At 38.1% G+C, this 14,538-nt stretch overlaps 2 protein-coding genes and 1 pseudogene across 2 annotated transcripts in view; 2 read left to right on the top strand and 1 right to left on the bottom strand.

The window, feature by feature from the left end:
• Positions 1 to 14,538, top strand: part of LOC130221935 (gastrula zinc finger protein XlCGF26.1-like) — a 151,600-nt gene that overhangs the window by 71,486 nt on the left and 65,576 nt on the right. The window lies entirely within an intron of this gene.
• LOC130221893 (zinc finger protein 721-like) overlaps positions 1 to 14,538 on the bottom strand; it is a 461,849-nt pseudogene that overhangs the window by 15,712 nt on the left and 431,599 nt on the right.
• Positions 636 to 10,657, top strand: LOC130221950 (gastrula zinc finger protein XlCGF57.1-like). Its single transcript, XM_056454542.1, has 3 exons — positions 636 to 687; positions 1,099 to 1,248; positions 8,325 to 10,657. The coding sequence occupies exons 2-3, from the start codon at positions 1,164 to 1,166 to the stop codon at positions 9,455 to 9,457; spliced, it is 1,218 nt and encodes a 405-aa protein (XP_056310517.1). The 5' UTR covers positions 636 to 687; positions 1,099 to 1,163; the 3' UTR covers positions 9,458 to 10,657.

A 14,538-nucleotide genomic window follows, 5' to 3' on the forward strand; every position in this document is an offset into this window, starting at 1 on the left:
AAGACTCACTGAAGTTGCCTGAGCAGTGTGTGGGACATGGCAAAATCACATCTATTCAATGAAAGAATTTGGCAAAAATTGACAAAAACATATTTCAAAACACTTATAATTATACCTGCATGTGTGTAATGATTTAACCAATTATATTAAAACATTAGAGTTTCATTATTGTGCATTATGTCCATATAGGACTGATTCAATCTTGTGGGACATCAAAGGCATTTTATAGTGATAATGACACAGTTAGTGAAACTAAAACATGTAGTAGTAATGGGTACTTTTTACTTAAAGGACACCTATTTTACCCCTTTTTCAAGATTTAAGAAAACTCTTTGTGTCTCCAGAATGTGTCTGTACACATGTTTCAGCTCAAAACACCTATCAGATTATTTGTTATACCTTTTAGAATGTTGGGATTTTCTGCTTTAAACACTTAGTCTTAGTAGATTAAAAAAGTTTTCAAAATTGTCTTGAAATGTTTAGAGTAAATGTTTTGATCAACTCCAAATACTAAATATATGTGTTTTTGTGTGTGTGAGAAAGTGGAAAAACGATGGAGAAATGTATCAATAAGTCATGACTGCAACAGTAAGTAATAAAAAGATAAACAAAAAGACTTTTATTTTGGCGTGGCGTGTGACGTCATAAGGTTGCGCCACTACTGCGCTGTGAATCAACTGGAGAAAGGTTTGTTTTGAAACTTTTACACAGATATTAACCGATTGATTAAAGTTTCAGGTTTTCATCCGATGCTAAATTATGTAGCAGCTGTTGACAATATTATTTTAATCCTTTATACAACGTAGAACTATTTTACTCAGAGTAATGAGGGCTATTGTTTGAACAACAGAAATGTGTGTAATAAGTGTTTTAATAAAGGTTTAATTTATTAAATAGCATAATGTCAGTCCGTTCTAAGTATACATCACTAAGAAGAGTAACGTTACTAGTTTTAATCAGCTCATTTGTGGCTATTGTTTCTTGCTCTGACTTACCTGATTTCTTTTTGTTAATTACTCTCATTATAAGAAACTGTTGAAGCAAGTGTTGAAGAGAAGTTATTTTGTTTCTGTTCATTGTTTTATTCATTTTAAACAGGATAAAGTGTCCAAACGCAGAGAAAAACTCCCGCTGAAGCGACTGATCTCCACACTGTTATAAAGATGGCGTTTATTAAAGAGGAGAGTGAAGATGTGAAGATTGAAGAAACATTCACAGTCAAACAGGAAGATCTGCAGGAACAAACAGGTTGATTTTCATTCTCAAAGACCAACTCAGTCATTTGATCCTCATTCAGATATATGTTAATAATAAGAATACTGAATTAAATTCATCTTGCAGCCCGGAGTGTGCTGCCTAGTTCTCCTAAATGCACATAAGCACTCATTGAAAGACAGGAATCAGTTTCTTTCGTCACTTGTTCTCATGTCTTTTGTCATTCTTTTATGTATTATTAGTCTCCCATTTCCCATCTCCTTCTTAAGGTTATTGCTTTCTTGTTCTCCTACTGTTTGTAAAGCGTCCTTGAGCACTGGCACTATATAAAATAAATAAAAACAATAAATTAAAAAAGTTTAACTGAGCTGACAATATTTGACCTACAGTATTCTCATAGAAGATATCTGCTATTACAGTGATAGTGTTGGCTTAGTACTTTCCATTTGCATATGTCACGTTGATCACAATTCCCCTTTTTTCATCAACTTCTTTATGGGTCTAAACTTGTTTCTAGTAGTTGTTACTAGTTCTCACAGATAGTATCTGAGTTAGAATTACATCATTATAATAACTAATTACCAGGGCTATTGTGTTTAAACAGGGTTTTCCGTGAGTCAAAAAATGTCGTAAAATTTTAGGCCTTAAAAAGTCTTAAATTTACTGAAATATTGTGTTGTAGGTCTTAAATCTTATTTTAAACAAGTCTTCATTTTCCTTTGTTCATGTTTTGCTTCCCAATCTGGCCAAAACCCATACAATCACCAACAATCCATCTCAATAAAACTTTTAACTTTTTATTCAAAAAGGTCATTTTAACTCTATTTATCATAATGGTTTAATTATTTTCCTTAAAATAACATTTGTTTAAACGTGCTCCATGTATTTACTGCTGAGGACATTGACCTGGACAGATTGTTGTGCATAGGTTTAGTTTATTATAGTTTTTAAAACTTTTTAAAATTTGTTCATTTGTTTTTTTATTTTAAAGAAAGTTTATTTTGGAAAAAAAAGTGTGTGGATACAAGTAGAGCTGTCTTGTTTTTACACTTCTTTTGCTAAGAAATATCAAAAATATTTTAATATATTATTATTCATTTATTATTGTATTATTAAATGTATTAAATAATAATTTTTTTGATAGGACAAATAAAAATCTTTTTTCATCTGGGCCATTTGAAAAATTCCTTAGTCTAAAATTTCATTCCTAATGGTCTTAAAAAATGTTTTAAAAAGTCTTAAATTTAACTTGGTGAAACCTGCAGAAATCCTGGTTTAAAGTATGTCAAAAAGCGTGGATGTCCCCAATATTAAAAATGCTGAATGAAATGGACACTAAAATAATTAATTGTTATAAAACATTGTACAGTATTCTAAACTATATGATGTTGTTTTGGGACGATGTGAGACAAAACAAACAAGTTATAGTGGAACAATAACGTTTAGCATTGCACTTACTACAACTGGCCAACAAACTAGTCTAAAAATGACTTTTGCTGCTTAAGAAATGGATTACAGCATGATGATATGCAAACATTTGAGTGTAAAGTTCGTCAGTATTGACCATATTCTTCACATACCAGCAGGCGGCGCCATTGGAATTTTTTTGCTTGAGACTTTTTTAAAGGATGAATTTTTATATCCTAAAAACAGTGTTATGCTGCTTAGGCATGGGATGATAACCGTTTTCAAGGTATACCGCGGTTTGAAAAAAAGTCGAGGTTTTAAAACCACCAATATTTTCTGCTGTACCGTCCCTACGGTATATGTACATTTTTTTTTTTTTTTTTTTACATTTTGTTTTAAGTTTTTCAGGACAGCAGTATCTCCAGCAGAAATGATATCCAAAGATGCCGTTTTAAATTGTAAAGAAATCTGTGTTTTTGAAACTAATTAAGACAGCAGAAGTCAAGGATTCATTTGAGCTAATTAGCCTGACATGTTTACTACTCCAAAATATTGTAAAAGTTTCTCAAAAGAAAATATATTGTGTTCGAAGGGAAAAAGTGTTTGTTTTACCCAGACATTTAAAAGAATATATTTTAGAGCAGTTATCACAGTACTGTGAAACCGTAATATTTTTATTCAAGGTTATCACACCATCAGAATCTTATACTGGCCCATGCCTAATGCTGCTTGATGTTGCAAAGTCATATCTGCAGGTCTTATTCTCTAAACTCTGAGTTTCTGTCAGACTCCAGATTTTTTTTTAAAGATGAAGCGATATTTCTCACTTAGCCTTGCGTTTCCAGCCACCTATTTTTATATGTATTTTGGATAGGCTAAGAGCATTAAATATCTGTTGATGGAAACGTCATGATGCACAAAACTTTTGAAATATAGGCATAAAAAACATGCGCATAACTGCGTAGGATACATTTTTTATTTGATAAGAAAAGATAAACTTGCATAAACTACGCAAGCACTTTTACTGAACAAATTCCAGTATGTGCATTTAAAAAGGGGTCCCACTTGATATTAAGTGCCTCTTATACCTGTGAACTTGCATGGTAACTAGATGTTTAAGTAGTATGTAACTACACACTGAATAGTATGTGTAAGTTCAAATGTGTAACAGGACATTGCAGAAGAGCGATGTACATTGCAACAGGATATTGTTAAATCAATTTGTGTCATTTCTCAGCACTACTAGTATTTGGACATTGCGTTTTGCAGGTAGAGAATGCAAACTGCTGGCCACAAGTAATCCACCAGACAAAGATGACGATACTGAGGGTTCAATTGTTACACAAGTCTCTGAGAGTGGCCCAATAATTAAAAAAAAAAAAAACGTTAAAAACTACAGTGCTTCCGGCTGCTATCAATTCAGGCATGTCTCCTTTTACTTTCACTTGGCCCAAGACAGAAACTCCTTGAAATTGGTAACACAATCTTTGGTAAACTACCCATTTAATGTGAATTACTGATGTGATTATTGTAAGAGCTTTTGGAATACATGTATCTGGATTTGACAGAAAAAGAAGATGATCCGCATATAGCAGGAGCTTATGTTCTTGTCCCTCTCTGAAAGTTCCTTGCAAGCCATCTAAGTTCCTTAATACGGTAGCAAGAGGTTCGATGGCAATGTGAAAGAGCAGAGAGGACAGAGGGCAGCCCTGTCTCGTTCCCCTAGAGAGTGGAAAGCATTTAGAAATTATGTTATTTGTTCGAATGGATGCTTGGGGCCTGGAATCTAACATTTTAACCCAGGAACAGAATCCAGGGCCAAAAGCAAAATTTTTAAGCACTTTAAATGAATAGATATACTTTATTCTATCAAATGCCTTATGGGCATCTAAAGAAATTAAAGCCTCTGGATTGGTATTATTTTTAGGTGAATAAATAATATTAAATAAGTAACGAAGGTTGTAAGATAATTGTCTCCAACAATAAAACCAGTTTGATCTGGGTGAATCTTTATCATGACTGACTCCACTCTGATTACCAGCACTTTAGCCAGGATCTTATAATCACAGCAGAGTAAGCTGATCGGACGATAACATTCACATTTAAGTAGATCCTTATCCTTTTTAAGAAGTACTGTTATAACAGCCGATGCCATGGAAGGGGGGAGTGATTCCGAGACAAGAGCTTCAGCAAATACCTTGCACAACAGGGGTGTTAGCTTGAGAGCTTACTTCAGAGCTATAAAGAGTTTTACACAAGTTTTTAAATTGATCATTAATTCCCTGTTGATCAGTAATACTGCCATCATCCTTACTAACTGCTGCTGTAAAACCAGCTGCTGAGGATTGTTTCAGTTGGTAACTCAATATCCTGCCAGCTCGATCACCAAGATCATATTGAATCTGGCGTGATCTTATGTGGAGATCCTCTGCATTTTCACTAGTCAAGGAGTCATATTCCTCTTGCAGAAGAAGTCTTTTCTTGTGGAGCTCTTCGAAAGGTGATATGGAGTGTAGCTGATCAATTGTATCAATTTTATTCATAATCTCTGTAAGCTGTTTTGACATTCTTTTGTTTGCACTAGCTTGAAATAATCTGTCCTCTTATATATGCTTACAGAGTCTCATAGGATGCTATAACTTATCTCTGGGGATTCCTTTGTTGCAAGGAAAAAAATCTATTTGAGCATCAATAAATTTCACAAAATGGTCGTCTGTCAAGACTCTTGAGTTAAACTGCCATGTACGTTGAGGGATTACATAGCCTGAAAAACAAAGCTTTAGTGAGACTAGACAATGGTCCAAAATAACAATACTACTTCTCTACTTCTGACATTATGGGAAGTAACTGCTTGTCCAGGAGAAAATGGTCAATCCTGGAATGTTTGATGCACAGGTGAATAGAAGCAAAATTGCTTGGAAGATGGATATTTAAATCTCCAGGGGTCACTTACACCATATGTCTGAAGGAAGGAGTTGATACATTGTGCTGGCTGACTTAATGTATTACTTGAAGAGCTAGAGCGGTCCAAAATTGGGTGCAAAACACAATTTAAATCGCCTCCTAAAATAAATTGTGTATGTCGAGACTAGGCAAAATTTAAAATAAATCATTGACATCACTTGTACATTGTCCCAATTAGGAGCAAATACATTGGCCAGGACCACAGACATGTTAAAAAGTTATCCTTGGATTATTATCTATCTACCATTTTATCCAACTCTTTTGACTACATAACAAACTGTACATTCTTATGTATGAGTACAGCAACGCCCCTACTTTTGCTATTGAAGTTAAAATTATATATTTGTGTATAGCCTCCTCTATTAAGTTTAGAATAGTCTTTTTTCAACAGATGTGTCTCCTCTAAATATACAATATCAGATTTTAACTTACTTACTGCACACACTTCCAGCTACTCCCACTCTTTACTAGCTGACCATGTGGGACCTCACATATAAAACAAACCAGTTTAAACAGCTCTTGTTTTACTACAAAGCTACCCCATTATTGACAAAATATACTTGAGAACCAGAAATAACAACAACAAACATGTGCGATAGTGATAATTTAAAAGTCAACCGGAGAGTGACATTAACATTTGTATTGTCTTTGACAGCCCAGTGTACTGTTGTGATTGCCTTCATTTCAATGGCTTTCTTCAAAATATACTCTTTTTGGGAAAAGTAGTGGCATTTAATCACGAAGGTGCGTGGCAGTTCCTTGTCATCCACTGGTTTGCTGCGTAGAGTGCGGTGTGCCCAGTCCAGAAGTGGAGTCTTCTCGAGGTTCAGGGTATCTTTCAGGATGCCGGCTACAAAGTCCTTCATGCATCTGCTGTGCTCCCATACGTCCTTAACTCCCGTAATGCGGAGATTTGAGCGGCAAGACCTCTCCTCAAGATCCTCGCTTCGGTCTCTCAGTAAAGCCAGCTCCTTTTTCACTACACTAAACCCTTTTTCCAGGGTGAGTCGGATGATCCACCCAACACAGACTCCAGACCAGTCACTCGCTCTTCCGCTGCTTCCACTCTGGCGTTAATGTGCTCCACAACATTGCGTAACTCTGTCTGAAGCTGGTCAATTCGATTGCAAAGTTCATTTGACTGTGTAATGGCCTTTTTTTCAATTTTAGCAATCAAATCGCCTTTTAGTGCATCAGTAGCTTGAAGGACCGCACTGTTATCACTCACTGGAGCCGTCTGTTTCTTAGATGCAGGTTGCATTAGCATGGAGGCTAGTAGCGGATTCCGCCTCCCTACGGTTGCTTCGGCTTATATTCATCCTTATTCAAGTTGAATTATGCTCAGAACAGCTAGGCTCTGACACTTATAAATGCTTATTTTCCAGTATAGGTAGGTTTAAGGTAGCAATATTTAGGATAAGAGCAATATTAAACTAAATTTTAAGTTTCATGTGAGGACCTCAACAGTTTGCGTCTTTGACACTGTTGACTGCGGGATGAAGGCTTTCGGCAGCTGACTCCATGCCAGAGAGATAAATCTGTTGACAAAAAGTTGACCGAAAGTACACTGCACTGAAGTCTTTGGTGACGCACTCATTCACAGACGTCACGAGCACTTCAGTAACAAGACAGCGGTCTTTGCTCCATTGCTTCGATACGTACTTTCGCTTTTTGTTTCTCACAGCCAGTCGTTAAGTTTACACTGCTCGTCTCGACCCGGTTTCTCTACTCATTTCCCCGCACTGCAACAGTTCAGTCAACTACTCTTTCTTCCACACACCACATAATGCTCCCCTCTTCAACTCTCCTCTTCTTTTATACTCTCACCCATTTTCTTTTTGCCGTCCCATGGGTGGAGACCAATCTGACCAGTCAATGTTGACTGTCATCACAGAAAACACCAACTATCATAAATGCATGATTATATGCTATCATGGATTTGCAATCAAATTTTTTTTGTTATAATAGAGGTCAATGGAGAAAAAAAACAGTGTATTGAGTTTTTTTTATTTTTTTTATTTAAAAACATTTTCCCCGAATATGTCAAAATAAGATGTCCCCAAATATCAGTCCGTTTGCAGAAACACAGAGAAAGTTGTGGCCAAATTAAGCCTCAAAATCGCCCCTGAATGGATGAAAATGATCCAACAGCACACAATGGGAAAGGTGCACTTTCAACCTTTATGCACATGCAGTCCAGGTATGTCTCATGTCTGCGAGGCAAATATTCAGCTGTTTGTTCAGCTAGTACCCCAGAACTTTTTTTTCTGATGCGTTTACCAGTCAGGCACAGAATGAACAAGTATTCCCTGTCTGCTTTACAAATTTTAGAAAAAACATGTAATTATAAAAATATATGAATGAAAGTAGGCCATTTACAGCTTTCAAATCTGTGTCTTATCAATATGACCAAAATGACTTTTATGATCAATTATGTAAGAAACTCTGAAAACTGGACTGACACAGTTTCAATTTACTGTAACTTCTATGTTAAGCGGCTTTGACACAATTTACATTGGAAAACCACTAGATAAATAAAGATGAATTGAATTGAATCTGCTTAAATGTGTACACGTTAATGGACCGAACAAAATATGATCTGATTTATTTTACATTTAATGTGCAAAATTCAAAATTACAGTGTGTGTAGCCAATGTTTCCAGTGTCTTTTCACTTTTCAGCTTTTGACGAGAGTTTTTAAGACTTAATGAAAACTAATGTTTTTTTTTATGTTTCAGACCTAATTGAAGAGAATGAGGGGAGTGAAGAGGAGGAACATCATGTCAAAATTGAGGAAAAAACTCATTTACAGACTGATGGTATTTTGAAAAGGAGAGACAAGAATTGTTTCACCTGCACTCAGTGTGGGAAGAGTTTTGAAAGAAAAGGCGATCTTAAGATTCACATGATGATCCACACTGGAGAGAAACCATTTACTTGCACTCAGTGTGGGAAGAGTTTCAGCCAGTCATCATCCCTTAATAAACACATGACGGTCCACACTGGAGACAAACCATTTACTTGTACTCAGTGTGGGAAGAGTTTCAGCCAGTCATCATCCCTTAATCAACACATAAGGATCCACACTGGGGAGAAACCCTTTACTTGCACTCAGTGTGGGAAGAGTTTCAGTCAATCATCATCCCTTAATAAACACATCACAGTCCACACTGGAGAGAAACCATTTACTTGCACTCAGTGTGGGAAGAGTTTCAGCCAGTCATCATCCCTTAAACTACACATGAGGAACCACACTGGAGAGAAACCTTTCACATGCACTCAGTGTGGGAAGAATTTCAGCCAGTCATCTCACCTTAATGAACACATGATGACCCACACTGGAGAGAAACCATTCCCATGCACTCAGTGTTGGAAGAGTTTTAACTACTTATCACACCTTAATCAACACATGAGGGTCCACACTGGAGAGAAACCTTTCACATGCACTCAGTGTGGGAAGAGTTTCAGCATATCATCATCCCTTAATCTACACATGAGGATCCACACTGGAGAGAAACCATTCACATGCACTCAGTGTGGGAAGAGTTTTAACTACTCATCACACCTTAATCAACACATGAGGATCCACACTGGAGAGAAACCATTCACATGCACCCAGTGTGGGAAGAGTTTCAGCATATCATCATCCCTTAATCTACACATGAGGATCCACACTGGAGAGAAACCATTCACATGCACTCAGTGTGGGAAGAGTTTTAACCGCTCATCAAACCTTTATCAACATATTAGGATCCACACTGGAGAGAAACCATTTGTTTGCACTCAGTGTGGGAAGAGTTTCAGCCAATCATCGTCCCTTAATAAACACATAACGGTCCACACTGGAGAGAAACCATTCACATGCCCTTAAGCCGCTGTCACACTGGACTTTTTTCCCCATAGACTTCCATTCATACGCAGGCAAATGCATCAGACCAGAAATGCAAGTTTGCGCATCAAGTTTCGCAGTTCACTGCCTTGCAAAGTTCAAGCTTTGTGAACTCTGACCTGCGAAATCGCATTACTTGACTATGAGACCAATCGAACATCAAAACATGACCTCTCTGGACAGAAATGTAAAATATGGACCAATCGCTTACTTTTTTTAATGTCTAATCATCTTGTTTAATCCTGTCCCTTTTTGCGGTGCCGTACAACAGAATTTTAGAACTGGGTATATAAAAGTTGTTGTGCTAGCTACCCCAGGACGCCGTGGCTACTCAGGAGTCCTCATGCCACCTGCCATCTCATTGACTCTTTAACCTTATGGTTTTGTTTTGCATTACTTGTCATGTAGTTAAAGTGTTGTTGTGATTATATCCTAAGTTCTTTATCTTCATTATTATCCCTAGACATTTGTTGGTTGCTTTGATTGTTCTATGAGTTACATTTTATAAAAAATAATTTGCATTCAGGCTTTTTTATTGGCTCATCTCTCTTTCATGTTGTGACTCAAACAAGGGGGTCATGTCTCCGGTTGTATCCGAGATCTTGTCCTTTCAGTCATGACCATAGGTGAGAGTAGGAACCTTGATTGAGAACATTACCTTTTGTCTAACATTGTCTTTTGCTCCTTCACCACAACAAACAATCACATCAGCTGCATTACTGCTGCCGCTGCACTGATCTATCTTTTAATCTCACATTCCATTCCTCATGAAAAAAAAAATGCAGGTACTTGAACTCCATTTGGGGTAAGAACTCTACTCCAAATTGGAGATGGCCACCTTTTTCCAGTCAAGCACGATGGTTTCTGAATTACAGGTGCTGTTTCTTTCTCTGCCATCACAATCAGCAGCAAACCGTCCCAATTCATGATGAAGGTCCATGTCCTATGAAGCCAAAAGGACAACATTATTTGCAAATGGCAGAGACAGTCCTAGCCTGCACCTTCAATTTTGTCAGTAAAAATTATATTTTTGAGATCAGCCTCAAAAATAACACATTTACAAATTTAAATGAATAAATAGATCAGGCATGTCCAAGTTCGGTCCTGGAGGGCTGGTGTCCTGCAAAGTTTAGTTCCAACCCCAATTAGACACACCTGGGCTAGCTAATCAAGCTCTAAAGCTGCGGTCACATTGGGCTTTGTGTGTGCGAAATTCTGTCGTACGGCACTGCGAAAAGGGGCGGGATTAAACAAGATGATTAGACATTTAAAAAAGCCAGCGATTGCTCCATGTTTTAAATTTCTATCCAGAGAGGTCGTGTTTTGATCCTCGATTGATCTCACGCAGTCAAGTGATGCGATTTCGCAGGTCAGAGTTCACCAAGCTTGAACTTTGCACCGCAGCAACTTGCGAAACTTAACGCATGACCCCGCGTTTCCGGTCTGACGCATTCGCGTGCGAATGAATGGAAGTCTATGGGAGGAAAAGTCAAGTGTGACCGCAGCTTTACTAGTCTTTCCAGAAACATCCGTGCAGGTGTGTTGAGGCAAGTTGGAGCTAAAATCTGCAGGACACCGGCCCTCCAGGACCGAGTTTGGACACCCCTGAAATAGATGGATGGATAGACATTGTAGTGGTGGAAGGGGAAGTAGGATGGCTTGTTCAACCATAAACCAAGATGGAGCTCTCTCAGGAGGGATGGACCAGTGCGCGAGATGTCTCAGACTGAAGGCATAATAATGAAATAAATGCTCAGGAAGCCCCAACACTTTTTAATCAACTGACTGTTGCAATGTATTCCTATGCAACCAAGGGGGCTTATTGTTTTACAGAAATTCATTGACTAAATTATCAAACTGTTTTAAATATTGTAAAGAAATATTTGCAGTTATATACTGAAGTAGAGAAGCAACTTTAGGAAGGCAATTCATTTTGAGTATGATAGTTTGTTATTTTGAGTACCTCAGATCAGTGGTTCTTAATTCTGGTGCTTGTGCAAAATGAGTTGACAACGGTTCCAAATTATTTTATCTCTTATTACTAGATCTTAGAATCACACATGAGAATCCACAAAAGCAGAGATTTGGCTTATCTTTAACTGCTTAAGATCAATTTGCACCAGATCAGCAAGAGACAACATTTAAGTTTCCTTCGCCAACAGGCCTCAACGAAACACGTGATTCCTGATTGGTTGGTGACTCAGCTTCAGTGACGTCCTTGGTATTCACTCGCTTGTGCGTGGAAGTTTTCCTGGGTTACCTGAGTGACAGACTCTGCGGTTTGCAGAAGTTTTTAGCAGTTTCGGCGGTTTCTAAATTTTAAGAGGTTGCATGGAAAGTTCTTTGCGGACCCGATTGTGTGGCGGTGCAGTGTCCGAGAGCAAGGCAATAGGGGGCATAGAGCAGCAGCGAGCTAATGCAAAAGTAAATTTTTACTATTGTAGTAGGTTTTTAAGTGATCTGGTTTGGTCCATCCCACTGGCACTGTCTTCCAATGAGCAGTTGCCATGGAGAGTGGGCCCACACCCCGTACCATTATGCTCAGGGTAAGTCATTAACAGACTGCTGGGCAATTTCATGTGGTAATATATCTTGTAAGTTCGTTACTATCTTACATCAAGTGTTACAAGACAAATACTGTTTCTTATACTAGTTTTGCATTTACACTAATTTATTGAAAATATCACTAGCTTTTGTTTAGTACCAGACATCATACATTTCAGACAAATACAGAAGGATTCATCTGCTATAAGGGTTAAAAAAAACAATTAACTTGGTTGCAATAAACACATGTAGTATTCAAAGAAAGCCACTCCCCCAGAGGGACAAATTTAGTGATCTCCTTAAGTCTCTGAAATTTTTCCGAAGTAGCACATAATTCTTAAATTCACAAATCCAATTTTTGTTAATTCACAAATTGTCTTTTGAATTTATGAATTGGATTTTGTAAATGAATAGTGCTGTGCATGGATTAATGTTATTATTATTATTATTTTTAATATTATTATTTTTGAGACAGAGAATCTTACATTTGAGAACCTTACATTTACATTTAGTTGGGAATGGGAAGACATTCCTCCAGCATGGAACAGTCAATGAAAAGGTATTGGAAAGTGATTTATAGCCCACGCTCACTCCCAGATTGGAGACTCCAGGACGGGATGTAGACCTTCAGAAGTAGGTGGAGGTAAGAGGGTGCAGTGCCAGTGATTTGAACTTGATACGAGCCTCGAACGGTAACCAATGCAGAGAGATAGAAAGGAGTTACATGGGCTCTTACTGAAGACCAGATGAGCTGCAGCATTCTAGAGGATTAAGGGTGCAGGATGGGAATCCAGCTAGAAGGGCACTGTCGGGGTCTAGCCTTGAAATGACAAGAGTTCGCACTAAACGTTGTGCAGCATGATCTGTTAAGAAGAGTCAGATTTTTCTGATGTTGAAAAGTGCAGATCTGCACGATGGAGCTGTGTTAGCAATGTCCTCTTTGAAGGACAACTGATCATCCAGAATCACCCTAAGATTTCTTACCGAACTACATGGGGTAATGGTGGATGATCCCAGCTGCATTGAGAAATTATGTTGAATGTGTGGAGTTGCAGGGAAGCTGGTGTAAGCAGATGAGTAAGCAGTTGGTGATATTTGTTCCAAGCCGATATCCTTCAGGCAGTGTGATGTGAGTTAAAAATTTGGAAATTCAGTTAAAAACAGCCCATTGTAGTGTTTTGGCAATAAATAGAAGTAGAGAGACTGGTCTGTTTTTTTCATCCAATGAGTAATGTTTTTTAAACAGTGAGTTTACCCAGGCCTGTGTACACCAATCAACCCGCTCCGAGCTGAGATCGAACCGGCGACCTTCTGCATGGCAGTTGCTCTAACAAGTAGGCTAAGGACCCTTGGTTCCTAGTGTCTGTCGCCAGAGGACCTTTAAAGTCAGAGGAGTGAGGTTTACAGGTACAACACTTCACTAGCTGGCCTCCGTTACACCTGCTTAAAAGTGATTATAAATGTGCCAGTGTGGAGTGATAGAAGAGAGTCAATTTTTCTTCAGAGGGTGTTGTTTGATGGAGATTTAGATTTGAGTGTTTTTTTTTTTTTGTTAAAGAAGGAGGCCAAATTATTAGCTGATAAGGAGTTGGTGGAGCAGGACAGAGCAGGGTATTAAATGTCCTGAAAAGTTTGCGGATGTCTGAAGTGGTGTTAATTCTGTTACGTTTGTATTGGTTTTGGCCGAATGGAGTTGGGAGGCTAATGACGCCAGCTGGGTTTGGTACCTGCTAAAGTCAGTGGAGGTTTTTGATTTGTGCCATGCTCTCTCTGTTGCCCTGAGTGCTGTTCGATGTTATCTCAGAACATGCCTTAACCCTAACTCTTCTCTCAGACCATCCAACAGCCAGGGGATAGAGGGAGTAGAGTGAGTGTATTGGTCTGGTGGAGACAGGACAGATCTCACCTAGACAGGGTGTTAAAATGGAACAGAGTGTTTCTGCTGCACTATTTACATCAAGAAGTGAGAACTGTGTGTTTGAGGGAAGAGAGGATGTAACAGTGGAGAAGTGTGTGGAGGACAAACCTATTTTTACTAGTAGCATTTTAGTTGTTGTAGTCAACAATTGAATTTTTGATATCAACAATGAAGTCTGAATGGCAGCCTACATTTAGTGAAGTTTCACAAACGAATTTCGAGAGGAGGGCTTGATATGATTGACCGCAGCTGGTCTCTCATTTACAATCATTAGTTAGCCAATCAGATTAATCCAAACTCGCTATAAGAAGCCTAGCAAAAAATGACTCGCTTATCTTCGTTTAACGAAGAAAGCTCTTGACAGGACTGCTCCAGCTCCTTCACAAGCTTCTAAAATTCAACATCTCTCTACAACCCATCAACAATTCTAAAACCATCATCTGACTACGACAAATCAACAACAACAACAGCAGCAATACAACAACAGCGGAAATAAGACAACAGCAGCATCAAATCTACTCTCACATCAACAAACAGCAACATGGACAGGAACGAAATCTCCGCTCTCCCAGAAACACCAGCCCTGGCTCAACAACACCAA

This window comes from Danio aesculapii, chromosome 4, assembly GCF_903798145.1.
Source record: "Danio aesculapii chromosome 4, fDanAes4.1, whole genome shotgun sequence".
Classification (NCBI taxonomy): Eukaryota; Metazoa; Chordata; class Actinopteri; order Cypriniformes; family Danionidae; genus Danio; species Danio aesculapii.

Coding starts and splice junctions, on each gene's coding strand:
- LOC130221950 (XM_056454542.1), top strand. CDS start 1,164: ATGGCGTTTATTAAAGAGGAGAGTGAAGATGTGAAGATTGAAGAAACA. Junction 1,249..8,324: donor AGATCTGCAGGAACAAACAG/GTTGATTTTCAT, acceptor TTTATGTTTCAG/ACCTAATTGAAGAGAATGAG.